Raw genomic sequence first — 27,960 nt, forward strand, 5'->3', positions numbered from 1 at the left:
TGAAAGTTGTATAAGAATTTATAATCAAACTAATGTTGAAGTATAAGAAACAATTTAAAAAAATAAATTGTAATAATTTAATAAAAATAACTATAAAGCAAATTTTTTTTTATACTCAAATTAAATATCACTTCAAAAGAAAACTTTAAAAATCTTTTGTTAACCATTACTTAAAAACTTGAAAAATATGCAAATAAATTAATGACATAGATTAACAAGACCACATAGGAGAATTTTTTCAGTTAAGATCCAGACAAAACCAAATTCAAATATAGTTTTCAAATTAAAATATGGTTAAATTTAGATCTTGATAAGCGATGGCCAAATGCGACGTTTGGATCTAGTAGAATACTAGTACAAATTATAAAAACAATATTTTTCAAATAACAGAAAAAAAGTAAAATTTGTAAAATAAAATTTATATATCTATGGTATAAAATAAGTTTATAACTAGTTTGCTTTTAAATATTTCACTTAAAAAGACTTCAAAAATTCTGAAAAATTATGTTTTGTTGTTTTAAGTTAATGATAGTTTTTAAGGACCTTAACACTGAGTTATTGTAAAAATTTACCCTATTTTATATTTCTAACCACAATAAAAGCTGACAATATCTAATTTGGAACTAATTTCAAAAGTTAATTATATATACATTATCTTATAAACTTTAAAAACGTTATACCTGGACAAGATGTTAAAAGGTATCCATGGTATGCGACTTGATAACCAAAAGGTTCTTTATGCACCAGGTCCTAGAACTAAATATTTTGAACCCTTTTTTTTGTTCGAAAACCAATTTCTATACTATTAAACCATTTTATAAATATAGAGAAATTTTTATAAAATAAAATCACATACTTAAAAAATAAATACAGTACTTTTTATTAACCTAATTAAGACTATCATTCAAGCTTAAAAATAAAAGCAAATAAAAAATATTCGATAGATAAAGTATTAATTAAATTTCAGTTAAACAAAGTTTATTTACTATCTCATCAGTTTCTTTATAGCAATAAATGATCAAGTTAAAAAAATATATTGTCATAAGGTAATAATGCAAAGAAATTAAAAATAAAAGTAATTAGCAAAAAAAAACTAGCTATATGCTTACAATCAACAAAATTTTAGTTTAATTACATTATACTTAAAAACTCAACACTTATACAAAAAATAAACATAATACTTAGAATTATTTTGATAAAAATGAAACTAGAAGTATTTAAACTCTAAAGAAACGTAGAGTTATTTTACATCAAGATATTAAATATAAAGACTGGTATAATTTAATTTATTTCTTGTCTGTAAGCTCAGATAAGAGGGCTGTTTAACAACTGCATCTGTTTTGTTACAACAAGTATTAACTTCAGCAAGGCTTCTCTAGCATTTTATGAATTACTGTTTCATAGTAGGTTATTTTTACTATATTAGCTTAAGTGCTTTTTAACATTATTACGAAAGCTCCCTAATTAAATCAACTAATATTGAACTTGAGAATATTAGACTTCGAACCAAATTAAAAGAAGTTATATCAGATAAATTTTGTAGTAGTTTGTATTAAATTATAAAAAAAAAAATTTGAAAGCTTTTTTTGAAAACCTAAACTAGTAAAATATTTAAATAGTTAGTTTTTTATAAAACTTTCATAAACTAACTTATGTTCTTTTAAATTAGGCTTAATAAACGTACAGCCCTCTATTAGGTTTCGGCTAAGCAACAAAAATGTTTCGTCTTAAACTTAAAAGCAACGTGTAAAAATAAAATAAAATATATTTTTTATAAAAATCTTTTCAAAACATGATTTTGATTTAACTAAATTCAACTAAAATAATAGTAAGACTTCTAATCTGTTTGAAAACTTTCGTAAAGAGTTTTTTTTATTTGATAAGTAAAAATCCCTAAAGTTAATGAGACATAGATCACGGATACAGTTTAATGTCATGTTCAGGACTTGTAACACTTCGTATAAAAAGATAAAATATTAAATTCTTTATTTTAATAAAAATACTTAACATTTTTCAGAAACTTTATAGCTTTTGTTAGTTTATTACTAATGTAACACAATTTTAAGTTCTAAGTATTTTTTTAATACGTCAAAAGACTATAAATCTTATTTGCGTTATATTCACAGCGTTTAAGATTGATATTTCATTAAAATACAGTAATTAAAACTAGGGTACTTAACTTATTTGTTACAAAACCATTATAATTTGAAATCAAAGCAAAAATGGAATAAAAGTCGATAGTTTTACTTTTTTAAAAACTTTGCAAAACTTTTATTGGTTATATTTCTATAAATTTATTTTTCTTAAATTTATTCTTAAAACGATGTTTCATTCAGCTAATAATTGAGATCCTCAGTTATAATAAATAAGCTGTACTTCTACAATAGATGCTGTTTTTTATTTTTGTAAAAACACAAAGTAGTTTATCGAATATTTAAATTGTTATTATACATATTTACTTTTAAAACATATAAGAGTTGCAGCTTCAGGCTGAAAACAGTATGGTGTAGAGTAGACTAAATTTAAAAAAAATTCAACTAGTATTATAAAATTTTACGAAAATATTCAGTTCTACTTTACAATAACATTGAAGCAAATTTTTACTACTAAAGTTGTATAAAAAGGTTATTAATGATGATTAGAAATCTACTGAGACCAATAAGTTTAGATGTTTTTTACTTGGACTGGGATCCTGCCGGATCCTAAATTTTAAAAAATATACGTGTTTTGAACCAGCCGGATCCTAGCTAATATTTAGTTGGATCAAGATCCATTTTATTGAGAATACTTTGTTTTCCCTTATCAGCTTCTTTCAGTTGTATACTTAGACTATTTTGTTTATACTTAAAAACCTTTTTTTATAGAAATCTTTACTGCTCCTTAGATCCTTTTAAATTTCTAACAAATAAATTAAGATTCCTGTTTTCTGCAGTTTCAGAATAAGTTATTTATAAGCCTTGTTTTAAAGAAGAATGATTTTATGAAACAAAATTATATTTCAAAGATTTGTGTAAATAAAAATGAACGTATAATGTTAAGAATATTACTGAAATTAATAGTCGTGAAATTTTGTAAAACTTTTTTAATTACTGGTTTTATTCAAAAGAAAACAATTTTTTTTCTAACATTTAAGTAGGTAATTTTAAATTTAAATTTGGTTTGAAAAGACTAGAAAAAAAAGTGTCCAGTACTACGTGGTTTACAATAAGTTTGATTTTATTGTTAAAGCTGAATAATGGCAACTTGTTAGCAACATTATTAAACTCCTTTAACCTTTTTACATAGTGTAGCAGCAGTGTAATAGAAAGAACGTATTGCTGTCAAGTGTATTTCAGCATGCAGAAGTACTGATTTAAAAAAAAGTTTTAAATCGAATAGTTTACAAATTCAAAGTAGTTCTACAACCTTAACAGAAAATATAGAGGAGCTTCCGAAAGAAGGTTGTATGTTACAAATAACAGCTTACACTAAAACCTTCATTATAACAGCTTGTTGTCTGTCACAACAGCTGTTGATCAACGTTAACGAGTTAACTTTTTCCCTCCTATTCTCAAACAGCAGGTTGGAAAGCTGTTGAAATTAGAATTCAAAATTGCATAGTTGTCATGAGACTGTTCAAAGTAGTCTTTTTCTTCTAGTAACACCTAATAATCCTAAAAGTCAACTATCTACAAATTATGTTGCTAATAGCTTTTTATCGTTCCAACCTAACTTTGAAACAGAAACAAGTACAGCCACTCACAAAAGCGAGCAACAAGATTCAATTAATTAAAATATTAAAACATAAAATAATATTTTTTTAGCTGAAAAAAATTTAATTAAAAAAATTAAAGAAGCTGTTGTCTTATCTTTGTGGAAGTATATTTCGGTTCCTCCATCTTCTGTTTACTCTTAAAGATTATTTTCTGAGGGAGGTTACTTGTTCGATCAAATCAAAATCGGTTGTTTCCAAAGACCGGCGAAAAACTTTTATTTCTTCATCACTCCTTTAAAAATCTAGAATAGGTTTCTTTTTAGCTTGATAGCGTGGATATGAGTAAATATTGTTTACTTAATTACTTACTTTAGTATATCTAAACAGTTTCTAAAGAATTTAATCTTCTTCTTCTTCAAAAATCTACACATAAAGCTTTAATTTAAACTTATCAAAAAAACAACTGTTAAAGTTCGTTGTTTATAACTATTCAGTTTTGTTTTTAATATCATACAAGGAACAAAAATTCAAATTCAATCGTACAAGTAGCTTAAAATCATATCTTAAAATTAAAAGTGAGATTTTGTATAGATATTATAATTTATTGAACAACAAAAAAAGACGCTCAAAATAATTGGTCTTAGGGCCTGGTGCAATAAGAACCTTTTCGTTGTCGAGTCGCACACCAAGGATACCTTTTATCGTCTTGTTGAGAATAGATTTTTGTGTTGTAAAACAAATGAAAAGTAGCAACTTTTAGCATGTAGAATTTGTAGTTTTCATAATAAAAAAAATAAAAAAGATGTCAAAAGAAACTAAACGCACTATGATTTTTTTCTCTGATTAATCTGATTTGTCACAAAAATAAAATACATAAATAGTATTTTAGTTGTAAAATAAATGTTTACTAGAACAACTACTTAGGCTTATTGACTAGTTTTAAATATTTATAAATGTAGTTGTGTACATATAAATTATATTATAACAACATTAACTACGTAAGAAAACAGCAAACTAATACACTGAATTTGTTTGCTACAATAAATCTTGTAAGAAGAAAATTAATACAAAATAGCTATCATATTATTTTTTTACAGTGATTCATTTAATAACTTAACTATTTAAAATTTTGTTAGCAGTTATATAAGAGACTTTGTAAATAAAATACTGCTTTATTTAATTGAATTTATCGAAATAAGTTTTGTGTTGTTAATATCAAAAAATAGAAAAGTATCTTTACAAATTATAGTTTACTATATTTAAGTTTCTACTATTAGGAAGCACAATTTAAATTTATACAAATAATAAAAACTAAGAAAAAATGTTTTATATTAATTCTAGATAGAATTTTTGTTGTCTTGTTTGTAAGACGTTTATTTTTTTAACTAGTGTTCTTAGTAAAATAGTTTAAAAGTAAAAGCGTGTTTTTAGTTTGAGCATTTTTTTTGACTAGTGGTACTATATTAATTAATTTTTTCAAGTTTTTCTCTATTAACACTACATAAAGTTTCAAATATTTTGATCTGGACCTGACGGATCCTAATTAGTGGATTCTGTAGATCACTACTGATGATTTACTTACTAATAGGCATATTTACGATAGATAGATAACACTTATCAACAAACTTTAATAAATAATAACATATTTTTGTATAACTTTATAATTATTTCGTTTTTTCACGGTTTTAAGTTTTCACACAATATATAATTACTTAAAATGTTGCATTATCAGATTTATGTCTTATTTAAGTGTAAATTATTTATTAAAATACTCAAAACTGTTATTTATTATTAGTGTTACTTAGTTTATTTACTTAACTTGACTCAACTCATTATGTATTTAAAAGACTTACTGGTGAAAAAAAATTATGCATATTTTATGTAAGAAACAAATAAGTTTAAAAGAATCTAGCAAAAAAATATATTTTACTTAAATTAAACACATTTAGAAATAAAAGCCACCTAAAAAAATCTTAGCAATGAAAGAAGCTAGTTTACTCTTTTTTATTTGGTTTAAAATGAATTATGAAAAGTCGCTCTGACGTTACAAAACAAATCACTTTTTACCGATCGACCGATGTATTGTTGTTACTTAGATACGCGAACCCGGATATTAACTGACTTAACGCGTTATAACAATATCGGTGACGGTTACTTAAATGTTTAGAATTGACTTAGCTAAGTTATTTATCTATGTCGATTTATGAAACGCGAATTAACCTAAGAATATCATTTAAGCTTAGCCTAACTAAGTAGTAAGATTGTTAAAATGTTTAATTACTTATATAAATGTTGTTGTTGATCTTGCGGTAAAGTTCATTGTTTACTATCGATGGCATATAAAATCTCAACTTTGTTGATGATGGCCTAAATAAATACTGGCTAAAACTGATCAAACGAGCGCAGACTATAATCTCACAATAAGATGAAAATGTCTAAGATTTTGGGCTGTGAATGATTTAGCTGTGTCATTTTTTCAACTTTACCCACAAACGGTCACTTCAGTACTTTGTACTTAACCCCGCTTGTTTAAGATCACAATAACGGTTTCTCGCGACTATTCCTGCCTGATGAGTACTAATAAGGACGAAACCTAATTTTGGGTCACCATCTACAAAACGTAGAAATCAAAAAAGAAGAAGACGAAGATTACGGACTTAATTAAGGTGCGTGCTCAAATTTTTAGGGTCACCATTTACCGATGTATTGTTGTTACTTACATACGCGAACCTGGATATTAACTGACTTAACGCGTTATAACAATATCGGTGACGGTTACTTAAATGTTTAGAATTGACTTAGCTAAATAACTTAGACAACCATTTAAGCTTAGCCTAATTAAGTAGTAAGATTGTTAAAATGCTTAATTACTTATATAAAGAAATCGAGTCTCTGAAGATAAAAGAGTATTATAATGAATAGATATAACGACTAAACAAAATATTACAAAGTGTACAAATAAACTACTTTAATTCAAAAGTTCATATAAAAAACAGTCGCCATCGTACAAGTGTACGATGCGAATACAACACTTTGCAATAGATAAGCGTTATCAACTAAGACACTGAGAACTAACTCACCAAAACAAGCGCGTTACTGAATTTAAGTTAAATAAATTTGAGAGAAAAGAAAGCCACTTTCGACTGCGAAAAACACTGTTGAGTGTTACAACTTTACAAATTTGTTTGTCTTTAATTAGTGTTAATAAGTTACACCATCTTTATGTCACAAAACCACTTAACTTACAACACTATTAGAATATTACTGTGAAAAAACTTAAACAAATTAATATGAACTATTGTATTACCATCATAAGTTTTAATTTCAGCAATCTAATAAAGTTGAAGTGTTATGTTAAGGTAGAGCTATCCGCAAGAGATATTAATTAATTTAAGTTAAACAGCAGACCAGAAACTAATTAAGAATTTTATAAATACTAATTACAAAAAAAAATATTATTTCTTAAAAGTTTTGAAAAAACTAGCCTGAATTTGCTCAAGTTTATTGAATTAAAACTAGCCTTGTGATAGCCCTAGAAATTTTTATGAAGCTTTTTTAAAATACTTTACCACATACACTTTATGAAATTTAAAAGCATGTTTTTATTAACGTTTTACTTTAAACTTTATTTGTTATATTTTAACTTCATTATAAATTTCAAGCAACAGTATTATGTCTTACTATATTGTTTATACTTTTTCCTTAGTTTTATAGCTAAAAATAAATATAGTAAATAGTTAGTAAATTAGCTCGATGACTGGAATATCTTTCTATTCACCAGGTCCATTGAACAAAAATTTTTTGCGTAAATTTTTCTATTTTGTATTCAACAAACTCTAACTTTATGTATAAAATAGTTTTATATAGAAATAATTTAGGCGAATAATACCAATAATACGAAAAGAAAACAATACAAGAAATAATGAAACTGTTTTTATTGTAGACAGACATACAAATAAAAAACATACATGTCTTATAACCGAATTCAAAGTGAAAAACCGGTAAAATGTTATATCAAAATTTGATTTTATGAGTTTTTTTTTTAATCATAAAATTTTATTTTTATATTGGGCCTATAATACATAGTGTATAAATTCTTTAAAAATCTTAACCACTGTGTAAGCTTTAAACTAAAACTTTTGATGAAACTTTAAAAAATAAGTTCAAAAGCTATAAATATGAGGATGTTGTTGAGCAAAATAAAACCTTCTTAGTCAGTTTGGTTCAGATCTCTGTTTAGAAAAATATAATTGCAGAATAACTTCTTTGATATTTAACATTATATTTACAGAAAAATTATTTTGTGTAAAAGATTTACATTTTTTGCTTTTAGTTAGGTACATAACAAGTATATAGCACTCTCTAAAGTTTTTGTGACAGTTTAACATATATTTCTCTACTTTTATACAGAAACTCACAGTAGAACAGAACATAAACTTATGAACAGTTTTTCACTAAAAAAAATAAAACTAACAAAGTAACCAATAAGCGTTATAAATAATCAGTGTAAAGTAATCATTAATTTAAAAATACTATTAAATGAAACAAATTGGCTAATTTAAGTAAACAAAGACACTTTGTAATCAAATTATTCTTTTTGTTTGCACAATTATGGTTTGTATAAAAATATAGAGATAGCCTCTAACTTAACGAAGTCAAAAAATCTATTGCAATGATTAATTATTTTAAACTTAAATATCTCATATTTCCTACCACAATCTCTTTAATTTATTAGATGTTCTGCAATTGAAAATATTTTATTTGCGTTTTTGGTTGCTGTTGTCTTAATTTCAGGTTCTGCTTTTAATACTGGTTTCTGACTGAACTTTTAAAACTGATTTCGAGACAAACATAATCCTCAAACACACGTGATGTTTCTCAAATATATGGTAGTATCAAAAAAGCTGGGAACTTCTCCGATCCGTATATCTTAGGTTTATTTTGGTTGTTATCATGTGGTTTTATAACCTTTTTAATCAAATCAACTACCATTAATTGGAGAAACATCACGTATGTATGGGCTTTGAGTGAAACATTTAACAAAAACACGTACAGTCAAGTTAATATAAGAGTTATATTTGTCTCCAAACCAGTATTAAAAGTTCAGTTGAAGAATCCGATACCAGATTTAAACAATGGTTGTATAGTATACAAATTCAATTGCTTCTGTGAACAAGGATTGGACAAAATTCAAGGCATTTCAAAACCAGAATCAAGGAAAATTTACCTAGATGCAAGATACCTATTTATAGAAGAAGAAACTGAAATTAAGACAACTGCAACCAAAAACGCAGCTAAAAGATCTTCAACTGCAGAAAATTTAATAAATAATAGTGATTGTGCTAAGAAATATGAAATATCTAAATCTAAACCAAAGTTTTATCGACGACTCCGATTTTTTCGGTTGCGACTGACTGACTAGTTTTAATAATAAGAAAATTTGATCAGACCACAAGATTTCCTGGTCTCAGTCTACCGAAAGTTTGTGGTTTGATGATCCAAGTGGTATTTAAAAAAATAAATTTTTGAATTAAGAGCTAGATGTAAGTTTTTACAACAAAATCAATTTTGTATTGTTTAAAAACTTATTTATATACCATTTGCAACTTATTATTAACAGATTACTCATTTTGTTTTATATGTTATTTCACAAAGCTTTTCAAAAATATACTAGTTTCATTCTCAAGTGATAAATGTTAAAAGAAATTTGAAAAAAATTTGGTTAGTAAACAGCTTAAAAATAACTTTAAATTATGACGTATGAATAAATTCAAATAAATACAAAATTTAGAGATTTAGCAAGTAAAACTAAAGTAAAGGTATGTTTATTATGTTTATTTTGCTTTTCTATATTTATTGCTATTTGCGTATTTAAATTAGGTCGCCCTTTCTCAATCAATATTGATTCCAGGCTGTAGAGTTCGCTTTGTTTACATCTTTTCAAAACTTTAAAGTTTTGAACTATGTCAGAGTTTTGACAGGGTGTGCAATTAAAAAGATGTTCAAATATAGCGCTGTTTTTATCTGTTCCGCAGTGGTCTGTAATTCGTCGGAATATTTGCCGTGATGTTTCTCCAATGTAAGAGGTGCTCTGATCTGCAGAGCAGGTGCATTTATAAATAACATTTGCGTCAAATACTTCCGTGCATTTAATTTTGTTGCTGAAGCAGTCAGAAACTTTTTTGCTGGTGTAGGCCGGTTTTTTATTAATGTTGTGTTTTTTAAATATGGATGCTATTCGTTTTTGGAATCTTATTGAACAGATAATAAAGGAGATAAATTATACAACAAAACAAAGTCATTTATTATTGCAGAAATCATATTAAAAACATAGTAACCTAAAAAACCTATTACAATATCTATCCACGAGGCTCAGAACCAGGCAAATTATATGGTGTAGTAAAAACGCACAAAGAAAATTATCCAATAAGACCAGTATTATCAGCTATCAACACTCCAGAGTACAATATAGCTAAATGGTTAGAAAAACAAATAAAAAGTTGTTTGTATGACAAATATAGTGTTTCATCATCAAATGAATTTGTTAACAAAATATCCAAGCTAAATATAAAACATTCAAACGCTTTTGCTAGTTTAGACATCAAAAGCCCGTATACTCACGCTCCGCTAAAAGAAGTAACTAAAGACATATTAACAACAATTTATGACACAAATATCAAATCAATTTTCAAAGAAGCTAAAACTACTAAAAATATACAAAGAAAATTTTTACAATTGTGCTCCCAAAGTATTTTCCTTTATGGTGAAAAAGTCTACAAACAAATAGACGGTGTTGCAATGGGCAGCCCATTGGCCCCAACCCTAGCTAATTGGTTTGTAGCATCAAAAGAAAATTACCAATTACAAACAAATTCAAAAACAAAACCTCTATTCTACACAAGATATGTAGATGATATATTCGTAGTCACACAAAAAAAAAAAAAACTGAACTAACAAATGTGTACAGAAAACCAACAAACACAGATCTAATAGTGCAATACACTAGTATTTGTCCAAAATCTTGGAAATTGGTTTAATAAACTTTTATCTAAACAGAGCGCTTAATATATGCTCAAATTGTACCGCTTTTAAAGATGAACTTACAAAAATTAAAAACTTATTGCTTAACAATAAGTATCCAAAAAACCTTATAGAGTCTAAAATCAACAAATTTCTTGAAGCTCACAAAATCGATAATTCAACATTTAAACAAAATGAATATATTAACACAAAAAATGAAAAGAAAACAGAAACCGAAAACTACTCTTATTTCGTAGGTTCAAACGTATAAGTTTACGTAGGTAGTTGTTCAATGAGATTTCAAAAAACGAAAAGCATTCATATTTAAAAATCACAACATTAATAAAAAACCGGCCTACACCAGCAAAAAATTTTCTGACTACTTCAGCAACAAAAGTAAGTGCTCTAAAGTATTTAACGCAAATGTTATTTATAAATACACCTGCTCTGCAGATCAGAGCACCTCTTACATTGGAGAAACATCACGGCAAATATTCCGACGAATTACAGACCACTGCGGAACAGATAAAAACAGCGCTATATTTGAACATCTTTTTAATTGCACACCCTGTCAAAACTCTGACATAGTTCAAAACTTTAAAGTTTTGAAAAGATGTAAACAAAGCGAACTCTACAGCCTGGAATCAATATTGATTGAGAAAGGGCGACCTAATTTAAATACGCAAATAGCAATAAATATAGAAAAGCAAAATAAACATAATAAACATACCTTTACTTTAGTTTTAGTTGCTAAATCTCTAAATTTTGTATTTATTTGAATTTATTCATACGTCATAATTTAAAGTTATTTTTAAGCTGTTAACTGACCATTTTTTTTTCAAATTTCATTTAACATTTATCACTTGAGAATGAAACTATTATAGTTTTGAGAAGCTATGTGAAATAAAATATAAAACAAAATGAGTAATCTGTTAATAATAAGTTGCAAATGGTATATAAATACGTTCAAAAACCTGCCTATGATAGTGCTTAAAAACTTATGAATTTAGTTTTAAAGTACATATTGCTTTGTGCAGTTTGCCAAACCCACCTTATATTCTACTGTTTAAATTTTCAAATAGCTTAAAACTTAAAATGTTTTTTCTATCAGCTTTTATTTTTTCTTTATACTTTTTATATAACACTCAGGTGCCATAAAAAAACGTAAACAAATTTGTCACTACCATACGGTGAAATAGATGCTTATATTGAGTAATACTTTGTGCGTTGCCTTTAGAGCAGGGTTTCCCAAACTTTTTTGCAAATGGCCCCCTTTATAGAAAATTAAAAAGCAATGGCCCCCTTCAACAAGATTACTCATAAACTACGATAAAAAACATCAAAGACCTTTTTTTTTTTTTTTGCTCTTCATCTGCAACTCAAGAATATCTAGTGTAAGTTTCTAAACTAACATAAAATAAACATGAGACCTTTTTTTTTTTTGCTCTTCATCTGCAACTCAAGAATGTCTAGTGTAAGTTTCATGTTATGGCCTCATGGCCCCCCTGTGGCTCCTTTACTGCTCATGGCCCCCCCCTCTTCCCCCTTTGCTGCTCTTGGCCCCCTGAGTATCTGTCATGGCCCCCTAGGCCCACTTGGCCCACTTTGGTAAACCCTGCTTTAGAGTTTAGTTTATTAGTCTAAAAATTTATCAAAATAAATTAACTTATTTATAAACATATGATTCTGATGAATAACATAACTATCAGTATATTTGTGTTTAAGCCTCATGAAATCTCAAATGGTAAATATACTTGTAAAAAAAAGTTTTATCTTAAATTTAAGGCTCAACTCTTCAATAAAAACTTAATCTAATCTATATCACAGGTAGGTATCAGAACAGGCGTCACTTTTGCACTTTAGTTTAATCAAAAATTAAATTTTTAAATGTACACGCAAATTATTTATTTATTTATTGGAAAACAACGTTTATAGAAACAAGTTTTTAATAATAGGTGTTTAAGCTCGTGCAAAAGTGACTCAGTGTATTTGTGACCCGTTCCCCACAAAGTAACACTTGCTTGCAAATTAATTAAATTACTAACATTTCGAACGAAAAATTGTTTAAACAATTAATTTGACTTACATTTAAAACAAAAAAAAATACTAATAGTTTTCTAAAGGGGTAGTAAATACATAGTAAATATATGAAGTTCGAAAACTTACACATATTTTTCTTGCACACTTTTAAGTAATTGTTCTGCCTCTTTTTTACCAATTTCCTTAGACTTTAATGCTTTTGTTAACTCGATAGTAACCATTGCTTTATTTCTGTGAATGTATAGTTAGATTTTTAAAAATTACAACAATATTATAATATTCAATTTTAGTGCTTATAGTATAATTACTATTTTAAAACTTAAAACGTATTATAAATAAGTTAAGCATGTTTTATTATGTTTGAAATTGAAAATAAGTTACTTCATTTATTTCAAACAGCTCACGTTTTTTTTATTACTGCTCCTATTTAATAAATGAAAATAAAAAGTGTCAATAACCAAAAACTTAAGTTTTTTGAACTTATTTTTAGTAAACTTACAAAATTTATAACTTAAAAAATATTTTTATCTCAAACAACAAAAAATAGTTTAAAAGAAAAGTTTTTAGTTTTTCTTTTAGTTTAATTTTTTTAATATTTGTACTATATTATGCATATTAAGAACAGTAAACATAGTTACAAAAAATTATTAGATGAAGTTCAATTATCTATCAATCTATTTACAAATTAAAAAATTATTTTGATTAAAAGTATATTTTTTAACATAAAATATCAATTTCACTCGTTTCTAAAACATCTAATTATCATTAAAAACTAACTTGTTTTTCATACTGTCAAGGGCAACATCAAACTGTTGCTTCTTGGTAGGTTGAATTTTAGGATATCGAGAAATTTTCATCTTTTCCAGAGTCACCGACTTTTTACCCTGGTAAACAGGTTTTACCCTGTCCAACACTGCTGTTGCATCCAGACAAATCTGCTCTCTATCTAGCATTTTCTTCAACACTTTCACGTTGTTTTGAATTCCTTTATAATTTATATAAAGAAAAAGTTACTTAGTGGGTTATACTAATACAAACCTAGTTAACTAACAAACTAGACATGAAAGAACACTTGCATTTGTTTCTAAAAAAGTGCAAGTTTTGCAAAAACATAAAATGGTTAAAATTTTATGGTAAAAAATTCTAACAGGCAAACAAAAAAACTATCTTAATATAACTATAAAGTGTTTTAAATTGTTCATATATAATTAAAATAAATGAAAACAAAATAAATAAACAAAACAAGTAAATTAAAAATGTGCAAACTAAATATTTTGTTTACTACCAGATTTTACAACTAATTTTACTAATTTACTACTAAAATTTACTACTAATTGTTCATATCTAAAAACTATTGTTATACTTACAACAACATTTTATTTTTCTGATTTAGTTTATTCTGTCACTTTTTTGAACTGCTAAAACTTAACCAGACAACTTAGTTATATTAAAAGTATTGTTTTATTGATAAATGTTTTATAAAAATAGATAAGTTTTTAAGTTACTTCATTTACTTAAAAATGTGTTTACTAATGAAATTTTATTTTATAATGTCTATTAAGTGTCTATTTTTGCACTAGATTGTTATTTTGTTTAAAAACTATTTTAAAAAGATCATATTATTATGTATATTATAAGCGTAGGTATGAAATATGCACAAAGACACTTTTGCACGGGTTAAAAATGTTTCTAACTAATTTTATTTTTTATAAAATTTACTTTTACTATCACTCTTAACCCTTACCCTCGGTCGGTAACTTTTTTTTTATTAGTTATATTTTATTTTTACTACTACTGTAACCCCTAACCCTTACCCTCGGTCGGTAACTTACTTTTTCTTCTTGGTTTTTATTATTAATTTATCTTTTTGTATTTTATTTATCTCGTTTTTAAAATTAACTTTAATTACATTTTTACTCTCGTGCAAAAATGACCCTCCGTGCAAAAGTAACTCTCCGTGCAAAAGTGTATTCGTGCATATTTGACCCGTTCCCATATTGTATACATATGTATATATATATATTCTATTGATTAATTAAACAAAGAGTTCTAACAAAAAAATTAGAATTTCGTTACGGTGATAGATACTTCACAAGCTATTTGAACAGCTAAACTAATATTTATACTAAAACTTTAAATTATTTACATTGAAATCTACTTAATGACTCCAAACTATATTTAGTTTAGTAATTGAAAAATTGAAGATTTAATAACAGACAAAACAAGTTGCAACGTACCCACTGGCTCAATGAAGTTTTCATCTGGTTTTGTATTTAACAGTATTTCATAACCAATAAACCGATCATCTGTTAGTCGAGGCTCTTCTTCTACTACCTAACAAATAGTTGATTTAAAACAACACTAAAAAGTAAGAAAATATTCAATCAATTAACTATTTTTAAATAATTTGAGTTTTTTTTATACTAGCAGACAAATAAGTCTAGTATAAGAGAGATACGCATATTATACATACAAAAAGTAGTGGATGTAAAAAGTAATAAGGCTAATATATAAACTAAAACTTATTTGATACACTTAAGTTTTATTCTAATATTTTTAAGTGAAAAACTCTGAAAACAAAAATGTTATGCATTTAAAACTGGTTTCAGCAACTTCATTTATATAACCAGATATTACAAAGTTACACTTATTTTAATATACATTATAAAAATTAATTTGAAGTTTTTTACCACGAATGGAAAAATGTGTATAATATCATGTTAACTTCAGAAAGTTTGTTTACAGTTAATAATAGCTTTTTAGTGTGGTTTTATTAATTTGAAATATTTATATGTTGGGTTTACGAACACATTATTTCAATGTGAATGATGAAGTATGTACAACAAGTTTCTTTAGTTAAACAAATTTAAATCTTTATAAATAAGAGCTGTAACTATAGCTTTAAAATAACACTTAAGAACAAAGCATTAGTACTGTAGTAATGAATATGAGACACACAAAATACCCCATAAATAAAAACTTACAGATATTTTAGACTGATAATCGATATTTTCTTGTTGAGTTTGAGGTCTCGATTTTACTTCATCTTCGTTCAATTGTGTTAAAAATACTGGTTCACCTTGCAACTCTAAAACAATTAAAAAATATTAAACTATAAATAGCACTAGCTTAAAATGTTAATATAACCAAAGAAAAACAACAAGACTTTGTTAAAAAAAATTTTTTTAATTTGAATCAAAAATTGTAATTTGCAGTATTAAATTTAATGTATAACGACGTCTTAATCAAAAACCTATCAACTATATTCAATGCAGTGATTATCAAAAATAAATAAAAACAAAGAAAGTGTTAGTGGTAAATGTTTGTTAAATATATTGACATGTTTATAGATTTAAATACATTGCTTACACCATCTATACCAGGGTTTCCCAAAGTGGACCAAGACAGACACTCAGGGGGCCACGAGCAGCAAAGGTGCTAAAGGGGGGGGGGGGAGGGAAGGGGGGAACAAGAGTAGTTAAGGAGTCACAGGGGGGCCATGAGGTCATAATTTGAAACTTAAACTAGATATTTTGGAGTTTTTGATGAAGAGACAAAAAAAAAGTATTATGTGCTTTTTACGGTAGTTTTAAAACTTACACTAGATATTCTTGGGTTGCTGATGAAAAGCAAAAAAAAAGGTCTCAGGTATTTTTTATGGTAGGTTTTTGAGTAATCTTAGTACAAGATGGCCATAGCTTTTTTAATTTATATAAAAGAAAGCCATTTGAAAAAAAGTTTGGGAATCCTGATCTGTACACAACACATATATAGTTATAAATTATTAAGGCCGTAGGAGGAGGTCCAAATTGATTTTTACAAGTAGATCTTATTTTGTCGAGTTTAGTTTGAGCTATCAGACATTTTTCACCGCTTAAGAAAGTTCAGAGTAATTTTTGAGATATAAGCGATCAAAGTCGGTGAGTTTTATAGATTACTTATAGAAGGTGCAAAACAAAAAACTCGAAAAAAAGACTATTTCATTAAAAATCTATCTTTTCTTCATTTCAGTCAATTTTGTTTAAAATTTTACAGAAAGTCCACTACAAATATTCAAATCTTTTCAATACATTAATGTTATTGTTTTATATCTAAAAATAAAAAGTTAAAAAAAAAACAACTGATTTTTTTGTTTTTTTTTAATCTAAAAATTTTATATTTTTAAATACCAACATTCAAAGTTTCTTAATCTTAAAAAAATTTATCCACCAAGTTTGAGGCCTCTAGCTCAAAAAATGAAGGAGAATATATATTTTTAGTGAGTTTTTTAATTTTCGAGAAAATTAACAATGAAAAATTTGCTGTTTGTACGTTTGTATCGGAAACTTTAAACAAAAACTAAAATAATTAAAAAAAAAAATCTATAAAAATTGAACTGTAGTTTATACTTTAAGATTTCATTTAACAGCCCATGTTAATAAAAAAATATTGGACCCTCTATTGGCCAACATTTTCTTTCGCTGCCCCTATATTTTTCAAACAAAACAAACTAATACAAAATTATTGCCATTGTTGATAGATATAATTGTAAATTTATTAACTTATATTACTCAAAAGATAACTTTAGCACATCATTAGTTATTTATGAAAGTAAAAATTAAACTTATTGTAGTAATTCAAAAACGTTGATAAGATAGAATTATAAAAGCTTCTTAAACAATTTGATATAACTTTATTATTCAGTTATTCTTTTTTTTTTGTTAAAATGATATTTATTCACTTCAGCTTTTTCACTAGTTTAAACTCAACTAACAACTTTCTTTTAAAAATTGTATTCATTTTAAAAATTATAGTTCAAAATACTTAAAAAACTACTGTTTAAACTTTTTCATTTGTTTTAATTCAAAAAAAAAATTAAATCCAAGTAATAATACTAATTAAGACATTTAAAGTAAAGACTTTTTTTTTTTACTTTAGACTGTAATAAAATTTTACTTTTATTTCTAAAAATAAACACTCTTTGAAGTTTTGGTAAAAAAGTTACTGTAAAACCAAAAAAAAAATCTTTATATAAGAGAGTACATTTTCTCGGATGTATGGTATATAAAAAAGAAGTTGTGTTTCTTAGGGGTAGAGTTGTTAGAGCAATATTTTTAGGCGGAGACATGCGAACATTCTATAATAATGAATACTGTGATTAATATCATTTTGCTTATATTATTTTTGTGTGTTAGTTTTTTCATTGCATACAGATTTTTTTAGCTTATATTTGTTGTGTAGTTTCATTAAAATTTTTCCTTTAATCTGAACCTATTTTTAGCTTATTGCTTTAAATTTCAAAAGACAAGAAAAATGAGCTAATTTAATTTCATACTTCAATTAAAATTCACACAAGAAAATAAGCGCGCGAAGAACAGGAAACAGTATCTAACCGATAAGCTTGAAAACAACTAACACAACACGCCAAAAACTTACTTACTGATCTAAAAAACAAAATATGATACTTCAACGATGAAAAAATAACTGAAAAAACACTAAAAATTCAGTTTTAATCTACCAAATAAGTACTTATAAAATAAAAAAATCTTACTGTAATCAGCTTATTTAAAAAATATTTACTTTTAGTTATAATATTTTAATATAAACAAACCTTCATCTTGAGGTATTTGTTGATTCGTGTTATCAGTTTTGTCAGTTTTATCTTTATCCTCAGCTTTTGTTGGAGATGTGCTCGGGAGTGATTCTCTGAACGCTTTTATTAAAACATCAACTGGCTGCTTAGGAATCTTTGGAACTATCTCAGACACCTAAGCATTAAGACTTTTGATAAAATCTTGATTACTTAGCGTTATTTTCTTTAAAGCTTTTATTGAAGGGTAATTAGTTGTATACATTATAAAAAAAATTCAATGTAAAGAAATGAAAAGTATAATAAATGCAAAAACCTTTTAAATTACTTTATACAACATTTTTTAAAAACTTTTTATTGGTAGACGGTATTTAAATTTTATTTCTAATGGAGACACTTACAAAAAAAAACAACTACGTATAGTTAATCAGTTTTATTGATATATTCTTCAACACAAGATAGAAGAAGTAGTAGCTTTTAAACTAAACTATCTTTAAAGTACAAAATAAATAATGATGAATAAATATTGATATACAAGAGATCTAAAGTTTAAACAGATCAAGATAAAAAAGAGATACCTGATAAGGTAAAAAATGTAGTATCGATATGGACGTTAGTCAAAACTATTATCCTTTTATATATATGTGATATTTTTTACTTTTTAAGCTCGTTTAGATTAACATAAAATACAAAACCAAAGTGATTGAAAGGTTTTGGAATTGCTTTGTTTGTTGAAGTATTAGAGATAAAAATTAATGCAAGTTTTAAAATTGAAATAGGTGGTACCCTTACTAATGACAAATATACACACTAAATATCAACATGTTACTACCAATATTTACGTTTTATAAACCACTTTATTATTTCAGAACCACTTAGAACCATGAAAAAGCCCTAAAACTTTTCTTTATAAATGGTCTTACTTTGTAAATTTTTATCTCAGATACGTTTTACAGTTTAACAAAATTTACAGTAATTTATCTATTGAAGAAATCAAAGCTGGTGAATTCAATATATTTCGAATAGAAGGTGCAAACAAAAAAGGAGTACTTTATTCCAAATATTATGTTCTCCTAAATTAATTAAGAGCATAGAAAGGTGAGATCATTTTTTATAATATATTGGTTTTAAATTTAAGATTAAAGTAAAAACTTAAAGTCTGTTTTTTTAAATATTAATAAATAAATAACTTTCGAGATATAGATATTTTTCAAAATGTTTACAATTTAGTAACATTCTTCAAACTTTACAGTATGTCCATTATTAATATTTAGTTTTTTTCATATACAGGATTTTAGAAATTAAAAAAATAATTATATCTATTTTACTAAAAACTTTTTTTTTATCTTGAAATCTTACTTTTCATTATACAACTTTAAAAACTTTAGTTCTGTTAAACTATGTATAAAAAATTTCTTAAAAATTTGATTCCTCTATTTTAAAAAATTAAGGAAATGTAGACTTTTAGTAAATTTTCAAATACCCAAGAAAATTGATGATGAACATTATGGGTTCCATACCTTCGTATGAAAAACTTTTCACAAGAATTACTATATATCTCACAAGAAAAATAAGTTTTAAAATTGGCTTATATTTAGTACTTAAAGCTTTCATATAAAAGCCAATATTAATTTTAGTAAAAAAATATTTAAACCTCTCTATGGCCTACAATAAAAAATGAGAAGACGATCGTAAATAAGTTTTTAACCTAAACAATACGCTACAATCTATAAAACTTTAAACCATTAAAATTAACTATTCTAAATTAACTATAAAACTATAGTAGTTAGAAATTTAGCCATGTTATTGATAACACCTACAAAAGTTTCACAGTAAAAAAGTTTTATGTTTATAATAATAACAGATATTTTTAAAAACTGTTTGGTATTAATCTAATTCATACAATCCAATCTACGAGCAGCTTGTGATTATAAGAATAAGCTAACGGACTTTCTGAGCAATTACCAAAAGAAAACTAGCTATTTTTAGGCATTTCATCATCAGTGTTTTGTTGAATTTGCTGCTAACAGAGATCGAAACATTCATAAATAAAAATATCACATACTTTCAGTAACAGTCACAGTAACTACTTGGACCTACTTATAAGAATGTTTAATATTACTGTAACTATGGTGTACGGTTAGTATTAGCCTTGTTACTAAACTGCTTAGTATTTTTGAGTACATAGATCAATTATCAGCTGCAATAAAAAAAAATTTACTTATGTTATTAAACCTTATAAACTAAGCAAGGATTTTTTTGTTACTTACATTATAACTAAGTAGAGAAAAATAACTTTTAGCTTATAACATATCGTACAGACTGTAAATAAAGTTACAAAGTTTTAAAACAAACCTTTCGTTTTTGATTGTCGTTAATTTTAACATAGTACTTGTTCATTGATACTTTATTTCTTTTGACTTCAATTCCACACCTTTTGCTCAAGTAATAAGAAAGTAAGGGAGGTTCACCTTAAAAAATTATTAATTTGATTAAATTTATTTAATTTAAAGTAAAACTTTTAATGAACTTTTTTGTGTTTAAGTTCATTCAAAGTAAATCCTTTGCAAAAACACGAATTGACGAACTTTAAATATAAAATTTAAACTTTTAAACAGTTTATTTTTATTTATTTTACATGGGCATTCTTGTTTGATGCAAAAGAACTATACTAAGTCTAATAAAACTCAGAAACACTAAAATATATCAAACAAAATTTACCTTTTCAAAAATAATTTGTACAAAAAACTTGTACAATATTATCGATCTTTATAACAAAACTAAATAGCTTTAGTTTATTAAATATCATAAACGGAGTGAGTTAGTATGTTTTCACCACATGTATTTAATAAAGGTTTTTAAACTTCTTTATATACTAATTCTAAGAGCTTTATAACCAAAATTGAGTTATTTTTTTGGCAAAATTAACTTTTTTTGTACTCTATTAAAACAGCTTGAAAGACTTGAAATTGGGTAGCTAAAGTAACTAAAACTAGCACAAGTTTTTAAGTAGTTTATAATAGCTAATGTAACCTAGTGAGGTGGTAATATTAAACTTTTTTCCAATATAGTTCTAATAACTAACCAACTTTTGTGTTGACTAGGGGATTGTCATTAAGGTTTATTTGCTTTAACGAAGGCCAATTAGCTACTGAGACAACGTTTTTTTCATCTTCTACTAAGTTGTTGCAAAGACTTAATGACCTAAATATAAAGTATCTCTTAAGCATAAGTTAACAATTAAGTTTTTAAAATCTTTAGACTTTAAGTGTACTCCTATCTAGCTATGTCACAAACTACACTAAACTAAATATTGTGAAATCATGCTTATCTGCAGTATACATAAGAAAATATTACCATAATATTAACATAAACTATGAACTTTATTTAAATTATATAAATAACACTTATGAAATTTATGGTTTAATTGGAGATTGCCATTTAAAAATTAAAAAGTTGGTAAATTAATAGACTCAATCATTAACTTATATTTCAAAAATTAATTTTTAAATGTTTAGTAAACACATTTTATAACAATTTCTAGTACAAAGCTTTAAAATAAGTGTTTTTACAAAACATTATAAAGATTACTTGAGATTTCGGAATGGTAGTATAGTTTTTTCAAACAACTGTTGAGTTTCTGCTTCTGAAAAAACATATAAACAAATTGAATTGTGTAAAAATACTGTTTAGTATACAAGTATATATGCATTAAGTTATAAAAATCCAACAAAAAATAAAAACTATTTTAGCAATTAGTAATAGTCATTGTAATTGTTTTATATTTCTCAAATAATCACTTAAATAACAATCATTTTGTAACGTCATAGTTAAACCGAAATATAGTTTAAGAATCAGTAAACTAAACAAATGCAACACGTCGTTTTGTAAAACTAATGGTTGTTAACAACAAAAATAAATACTCTACCTAACAAATTACTTTCTCCTGTTTTAGGTTCTTCTAAATTTTTTTTTTGAGCATCTTTATCTTTTTTGATCGTGTCAACTTCAATTTGAGAAAAGTCTGAACTTTTGGTTGACTTAGTCTGTGAAAAAGATCTTATAATATTAATAAGACAACTTGATACTGTAAATTTCATTTAGAAAAATTAACGATAGAATTAAATTAAGGTTAAAAGAAAGCCTTTTAAATTGTTTTTAATTTGAACCAAAACTAACTTGTATAACAGGAATACCTGTAAGAAAATTACTATCTAGATTCAACTCTACAAGCTTTGGAAGAGGAGATAGAACATTGAAAATGTTTTTGTCTGACAGTTTTGTGTCATCCATGTACAATATTTGCAAACTACTAAACTCGGCCTTTCTAAAATACCATTGTACTATTACTTCTATTTAATCGCTTAAAAAACTTTAATAAAAAGATAATAAAGATCCTAGCGAGACAAGTTCACTGGAAAATATAACAAAACCCAATTTTCACAGTACTCTTTCTTTATTTAACTAAAATATATTTCTGTGCGTTAACTCGCTTGACACACAGAAACATATGTAAGTTTAATAAAGAAAGAGTACCGAAAAATTTTGTATTTGTTATATATATTATATTGACAAATAAGTTTTCACAGACAATTTAAGTAGTTTTAACAACTAAATAATAATTTAAAACTTTTTTATTTTCAACTTTAAGTAAATAAAAAATAAAGAAGTTTTAGCATTAAAACTTCAAATACTTTACGCATACAAAAATAAACCTATCGTTTATGTTTTCTTCTTGCTTAACTTCCTCCACTTTTGATTTAAAATTATTTCCAGTCAAATGTAACACTTTCAAACTTGATATTTTTGCTAATGAACAAAAATCATCAAGCTTTAAATTGTTGTAAGATAGATCTAAAACCTGTTTATACAAATAAATACAAAAAAACTTTTCATAGAAAAATGTTTTTAGTTAAAAATAAAGTTGCTATCATCAGTCATGTTACGCATATATCATTTAAAAATTATATCTGATCAGAAAAAAAGAATATACTACTATGTATTAGTAAAGAAATAATAAAAAAAGTCAGTGATAGCAAACTTTAAAAGAAAAAGTTTATTATGAGAAAAATAATGTCAAGTATTATACTTCACGTATTTTGTTTAGAAAAAAATAATACTTTGTTTATAAAACTCTTAAAAAGTATACAAAGATTAATCATTAAACCAAGAAATCTTAACCGTATTTTCATTTTAAAAATTATAGATCATAACTTGTAATTTCTAAATACATAGCAGAACTGAAATTTCTTACCAACTTTATGTTTTACAGCAACAGTAAAGTTTTTGACGCACAATAAATTAGCCAATTGTAGCAGATTTAAGGTTTAGTAGACTTACTTGAAGATTGGGAAAGTCATCATCTTTTATATTTATTTTGTTAATTGAATTTAATGAAAGCTCCAATTCTCGCAAGCATGGAAAATATCTGAAGTGCTCTAAAAAAACAAATAAAATGAAAACGTTTTTAAAGAAAAGTACTCAATGTAAACTATAACAATTGCTAGATAGCTAATTACCTTGTAAAGTTTTATGGTCTTTTTTTCTTAAAATAACTGAATCATTTGTCATAAAAGTTTATAAACACCTAGGGAAGGTCTATCTTAATTGATATTAATTCAATGAAAATTCAAAGTTTAAATATACAAACAACTCAAGTAATACATAAAACTATGATATCAATACAAAGTTAACTACTGTTTTTTGTATACCATAACATTTTTGCTAAAAGTATTGTAAAAATCATACAATAATTATTAGTAAGTTACTTTTTTACGTTTATGGCGACCTCTAATTGGTTCAATGTTTAAAATTTTACTAGTATTAGTTAGCTATTTATATACTTGAAAAGTATAAAATTACTTTTTATTGGTAAAGCTTTAATTAAAACATCAAAAAGTAAAAGATTTCGTTCATATCGATTAGCATTATACATAATATCAACTTAAAATTAATTGTTCAAATCTTTATTCCTAACCTAGTAACAATAAATTTTCTGAAGCATTAATGTAAGCAAGGTTAGTTAGTTTGTCAAATCCTAGTGCATCAACATGTGTTAAGTTGCAACCAAAAACATCAATGTTGCTTAAATCAGTCAGTCTATCTAAAATATACTTGTCTTCCTGCAAATTTGTAATTTATCTTTGAACAGTTTTAAACACCTATTTATTAACTGTTCAATCAAAACTTTTTAAACTAGACTTTTTTAGAAATTTATGGGATAGTTATCAAAAAAAAAACAAATCAAGTTTAAACTTGTAGCAAAAGAATACTTTTTAGTAAATTAAAAATAAAACTTTATTACAACAACTAAAAGTTTCATGAAAGTTAAACTTTATTTTGAGTGACATGTTTTCTTACAAGGTGAATTAATTAAAAGCATTGTTTAAATTATAAAATTAATTATCTAATAAAAACAATACTTCCCAAGAAGTGTGTAAAAAGTTATGATATTAAACATTAATTTAGATTTAGGTCTAAGTTTTTAAGTTTTTTGTTTGAATGTATACTAGATTTATTACGAATAATATTTTCTTTATTTAACTGATGCAAGTATCTCTGTGTTAAATAGTAAACAAACTACCACAGAGTTCTGAAATAATAAGTACTTCAAAAAGGATTAGAAGATGAATATGTGTATTTACCAAATACAAGCAATAATTATAATTGAATAATAAGTAGTAGTATTAACATCATATTAAGGGCATAGAGGGGGGGGGGGTAAACCCCCTTTTTTGGTTTTTGATCTTACTTTTTATAGTTTTTACAAAGCTACAAGATGCTTTTTACAGATTTTAAAAATTCAAAATAATTTTTGAGATATAGCCGGTCAAAGTCGGAGGCAACAATAGGTTCGTTATGGGAGGCGCAAACTAAAACTGCAAAAATAGACTATTTCACTAAAAATCTATCTTCTCCTATGTTTTTTGAGATAACTATCTAAAATTTTTAGGAAGTGTTCCTTGATATATTTAAAAAATTCTGTCAGAACAGATTTTAAAAAAGTTGAGAAATAAAAATTTTATATAAAAAAAAAATAAAAAAACAGTTTTTTATAGTTTTTTTGTTATAAAATTTTTATTTTTTAATTTTATCATTTTATATTTTATTTTACCCATCAATTATGCTAATGGCTTATACTTAGTAAATACACATATAAATCTCATATATCTTCTACTATTTTTTGTAGTACTTATTTTTTCAGAACTCCTTGGAGCTGTGTTAATGTTTAGTACAAAGAAATGTGTGATAGATGAATAAAGAAAATATTGTTTGAATTGTTGCTATTGTTGTATATTGAAACAAATTTGTTCATTAGGATCTTTATTAGCAAACAATTATGACAAAAGTTAAATTGTTAAAAAGTTTATTACAAATTACAACATGCACTTATTAATTGTTTAATTGTCATACATATTTTTTAAACATTTTAAACTGTCTACAAAACGAAGCAATTCTATACAATATGGGACTTCTTGAAGCCTAGATAGTTAAATTTAGTTAGGTTAGTTTTTTAAACTTATTTAATTACTTAAGGAATTCTCCTAATCTAAAGTTAAACAAAAATTAGACACAACCCTTACATCATAACAAGATTAACTAGCATTAAATAAGACTCTATGGTCAAAAAACTGTGACCTATTAGCATGTTTTTATTATAAAATTGATGTAGTTAATAAAAAGTAAAACCTGCAGCCTAAAAATTAAAAAAAAAATACACCAGATATTCTGGGTTTGAAAATGAAGACAAAAAAAGGTTTTAGGTACATTTCACAAGATACTTAAAACTTACGCTAAGTTATGAAGAGTAAAAGCTGTAAAAATATTATGCTGGTGACCACCTGCTCTACTGCAATATTTATTAATTTTAAGTACAAACAGAAAATTATAACTAACAAGCAGCTTGAGATTCAGAACACAGTTTGAAGATTCTGCTATTTCCTAAATATAATTTATTTAGTTTTTTTCAAAACAGAAATAAAACTTTGTTAAGAAAAAAAACGCACCACAGTTTTTAGTGGAGTTAGTGGAGCCTTGTACTTGTTCAATACATCCTCATGGTAAGCTACAATCCAAGATCCAGCACCTTTTTAAATAAATTTTTAATGAAGAATATTAAAAATAAAAAAATATTTCTTTAATTTTTTTAACACTAGATTTAAAGTAAATTTTTGATTAAAATTTTTTTTTTTTGATTTGGAAAACTTAGTTAAAAAACAAATAGGAATACTATTTTACAATAAGAATAAGATTTTATCTTTTTTCTGTAACTTTTTAAAACAAAAACCACTTTTATCTTATAAAGATTTATAAGATTTAAGCATTTATATATATATATATATATATATATAGAATTAAGTTATTTAACTTAATAAATTAAATTTTTCACACTGAGCCCACCTTGAGGGCTTTATTAATAAAAAGGTTTATTTAAAGATGCAAAACTCAAAGAACTTCAATCAAACATGTGTAAAGTTTCTTATAACAAACACTTTAATAAAACCAAAGCAAGGTTATAAAATATTCCCTAAATTTCTAATTTATTTATAATTACATACAAAATACTTAGATATATAAAAAATATTTTAAAAAACATAAACTACATTTATAACATACTATGTATACTTTTTCTTAAAAAAAACAACTTTTATTTAGACAAAGTTAAACACTTAAATTTTTTTGTATATGTGCCGACAACTGAGTTTTGATCTAGCGACGTTAAACTCAGAGAGTTTTCAAAGCCATCATTAGAACCCCTTAACCATTAGGCAACACATTTTGAATTTTATATTTTATTAAATAACATTTTTGAATAAATACTTACCAACTAAGTATGATTGAGAGTTGTGAAGAAAATAATAATCTTTTACTTTTAAAATGTTTATAAATTAGAAAAATTTTTAAATTATAAACATTTAAAAATGCATATATAATTTTTAAATACAACTCAGTAGAAAAAACAACAACAAATAAAATTAAGAAAACAGCAAATATAGAAGTATGTATACTAATAAACCTCTGCAACTTAATTTTACCTGTCAACAAACCAAAACTAGCTAAACATGTATTAGAATATATATATTTTTTTATGGTAAAAAACATCAGTCTCAAACTCTACCCCTTGAAATGATAAACGTTTTCTAGGAAACATATTCATACAAAACTCAGTAGGCTTACACTAAAAAACACACATTATAGTTTATTGAAAGACAAAAAAAAGACACTCAAAATATTTGGTTCTAGGACCTGATGCACAACCTTTTGGTTATCCAGATTACCAAAATAAGAACCTTTTGGTTATCGAGTCGCACACAATGGATACCTTTTAACGCCTTGTCCAGGACATGACAAATTATTAAGTATAAATTTAATATTTTTGCTAAAAACACTAACCTTCTTGAGTACTTCTTACAACCCCTCTTGCAGGAAACTTATTACGACACAAAGGAGCATCTGTTTCGTACTTCCACATTATGTATTCTATACTTTTGTTAGTTTTACATATTTTTATAAAAACTGAAATATATACTTAATCTTATTACTTCAAGGTTTAAGCTTTCTATGTTTCCATGCTGCACTTAATGTATCATCTAGTGTATGAAAAACTACGATCATAACTGTTTATTACTTGTAAAAA

At 25.5% G+C, this 27,960-nt stretch overlaps 1 protein-coding gene across 2 annotated transcripts; it reads right to left on the bottom strand.

The window, feature by feature from the left end:
* Nucleotides 1-3,867: 3,867 nt before the first annotated feature.
* LOC145829519 (X-ray radiation resistance-associated protein 1-like) lies at nt 3,868-27,840 on the bottom strand. Of its 2 annotated transcripts, none has more exons than XM_082937344.1 (17): nt 27,717-27,840; nt 26,330-26,409; nt 26,220-26,264; nt 24,301-24,445; nt 23,664-23,761; nt 23,039-23,184; nt 22,503-22,650; nt 22,252-22,369; nt 21,915-21,969; nt 21,409-21,527; nt 20,679-20,794; nt 18,345-18,501; nt 15,739-15,842; nt 14,992-15,088; nt 13,532-13,739; nt 12,881-12,985; nt 3,868-3,996 (listed from the first exon to the last, which is right to left on the bottom strand). In XM_082937344.1, the coding sequence occupies exons 1-17, from the start codon at nt 27,793-27,795 to the stop codon at nt 3,981-3,983; spliced, it is 1,836 nt and encodes a 611-aa protein (XP_082793470.1). In that variant the 5' UTR covers nt 27,796-27,840; the 3' UTR covers nt 3,868-3,980. The 2 variants fall into 2 exon arrangements, with proteins under 2 accessions (XP_082793470.1, XP_082793469.1); XM_082937343.1 differs by lacking the exon at nt 3,868-3,996 and adding an exon at nt 7,681-7,926.
* Nucleotides 27,841-27,960: the final 120 nt, after the last annotated feature.

The sequence above is a fragment of the Thalia democratica genome, chromosome 2 (assembly GCF_965202585.1).
Source record: "Thalia democratica chromosome 2, ktThaDemo2.hap1.1, whole genome shotgun sequence".
Taxonomy (NCBI): Eukaryota; Metazoa; Chordata; class Thaliacea; order Salpida; family Salpidae; genus Thalia; species Thalia democratica.

What these genes read in the sequence shown, in the direction of transcription:
- LOC145829519 (XM_082937343.1), bottom strand. Translation starts at nt 27,795, where the DNA reads ATGTGGAAGTACGAAACAGATGCTCCTTTGTGTCGTAATAAGTTTCCT. An exon ending in CAGGTATTCCTGTTATACAA is followed by an intron (nt 22,370 to 22,502) that starts GTTAGTTTTGGT and finishes TCTTTTTCACAG; the next exon opens with ACTAAGTCAACCAAAAGTTC. An exon ending in CTACCATTCCGAAATCTCAA is followed by an intron (nt 21,528 to 21,914) that starts GTAATCTTTATA and finishes CTTTATATTTAG; the next exon opens with GTCATTAAGTCTTTGCAACA.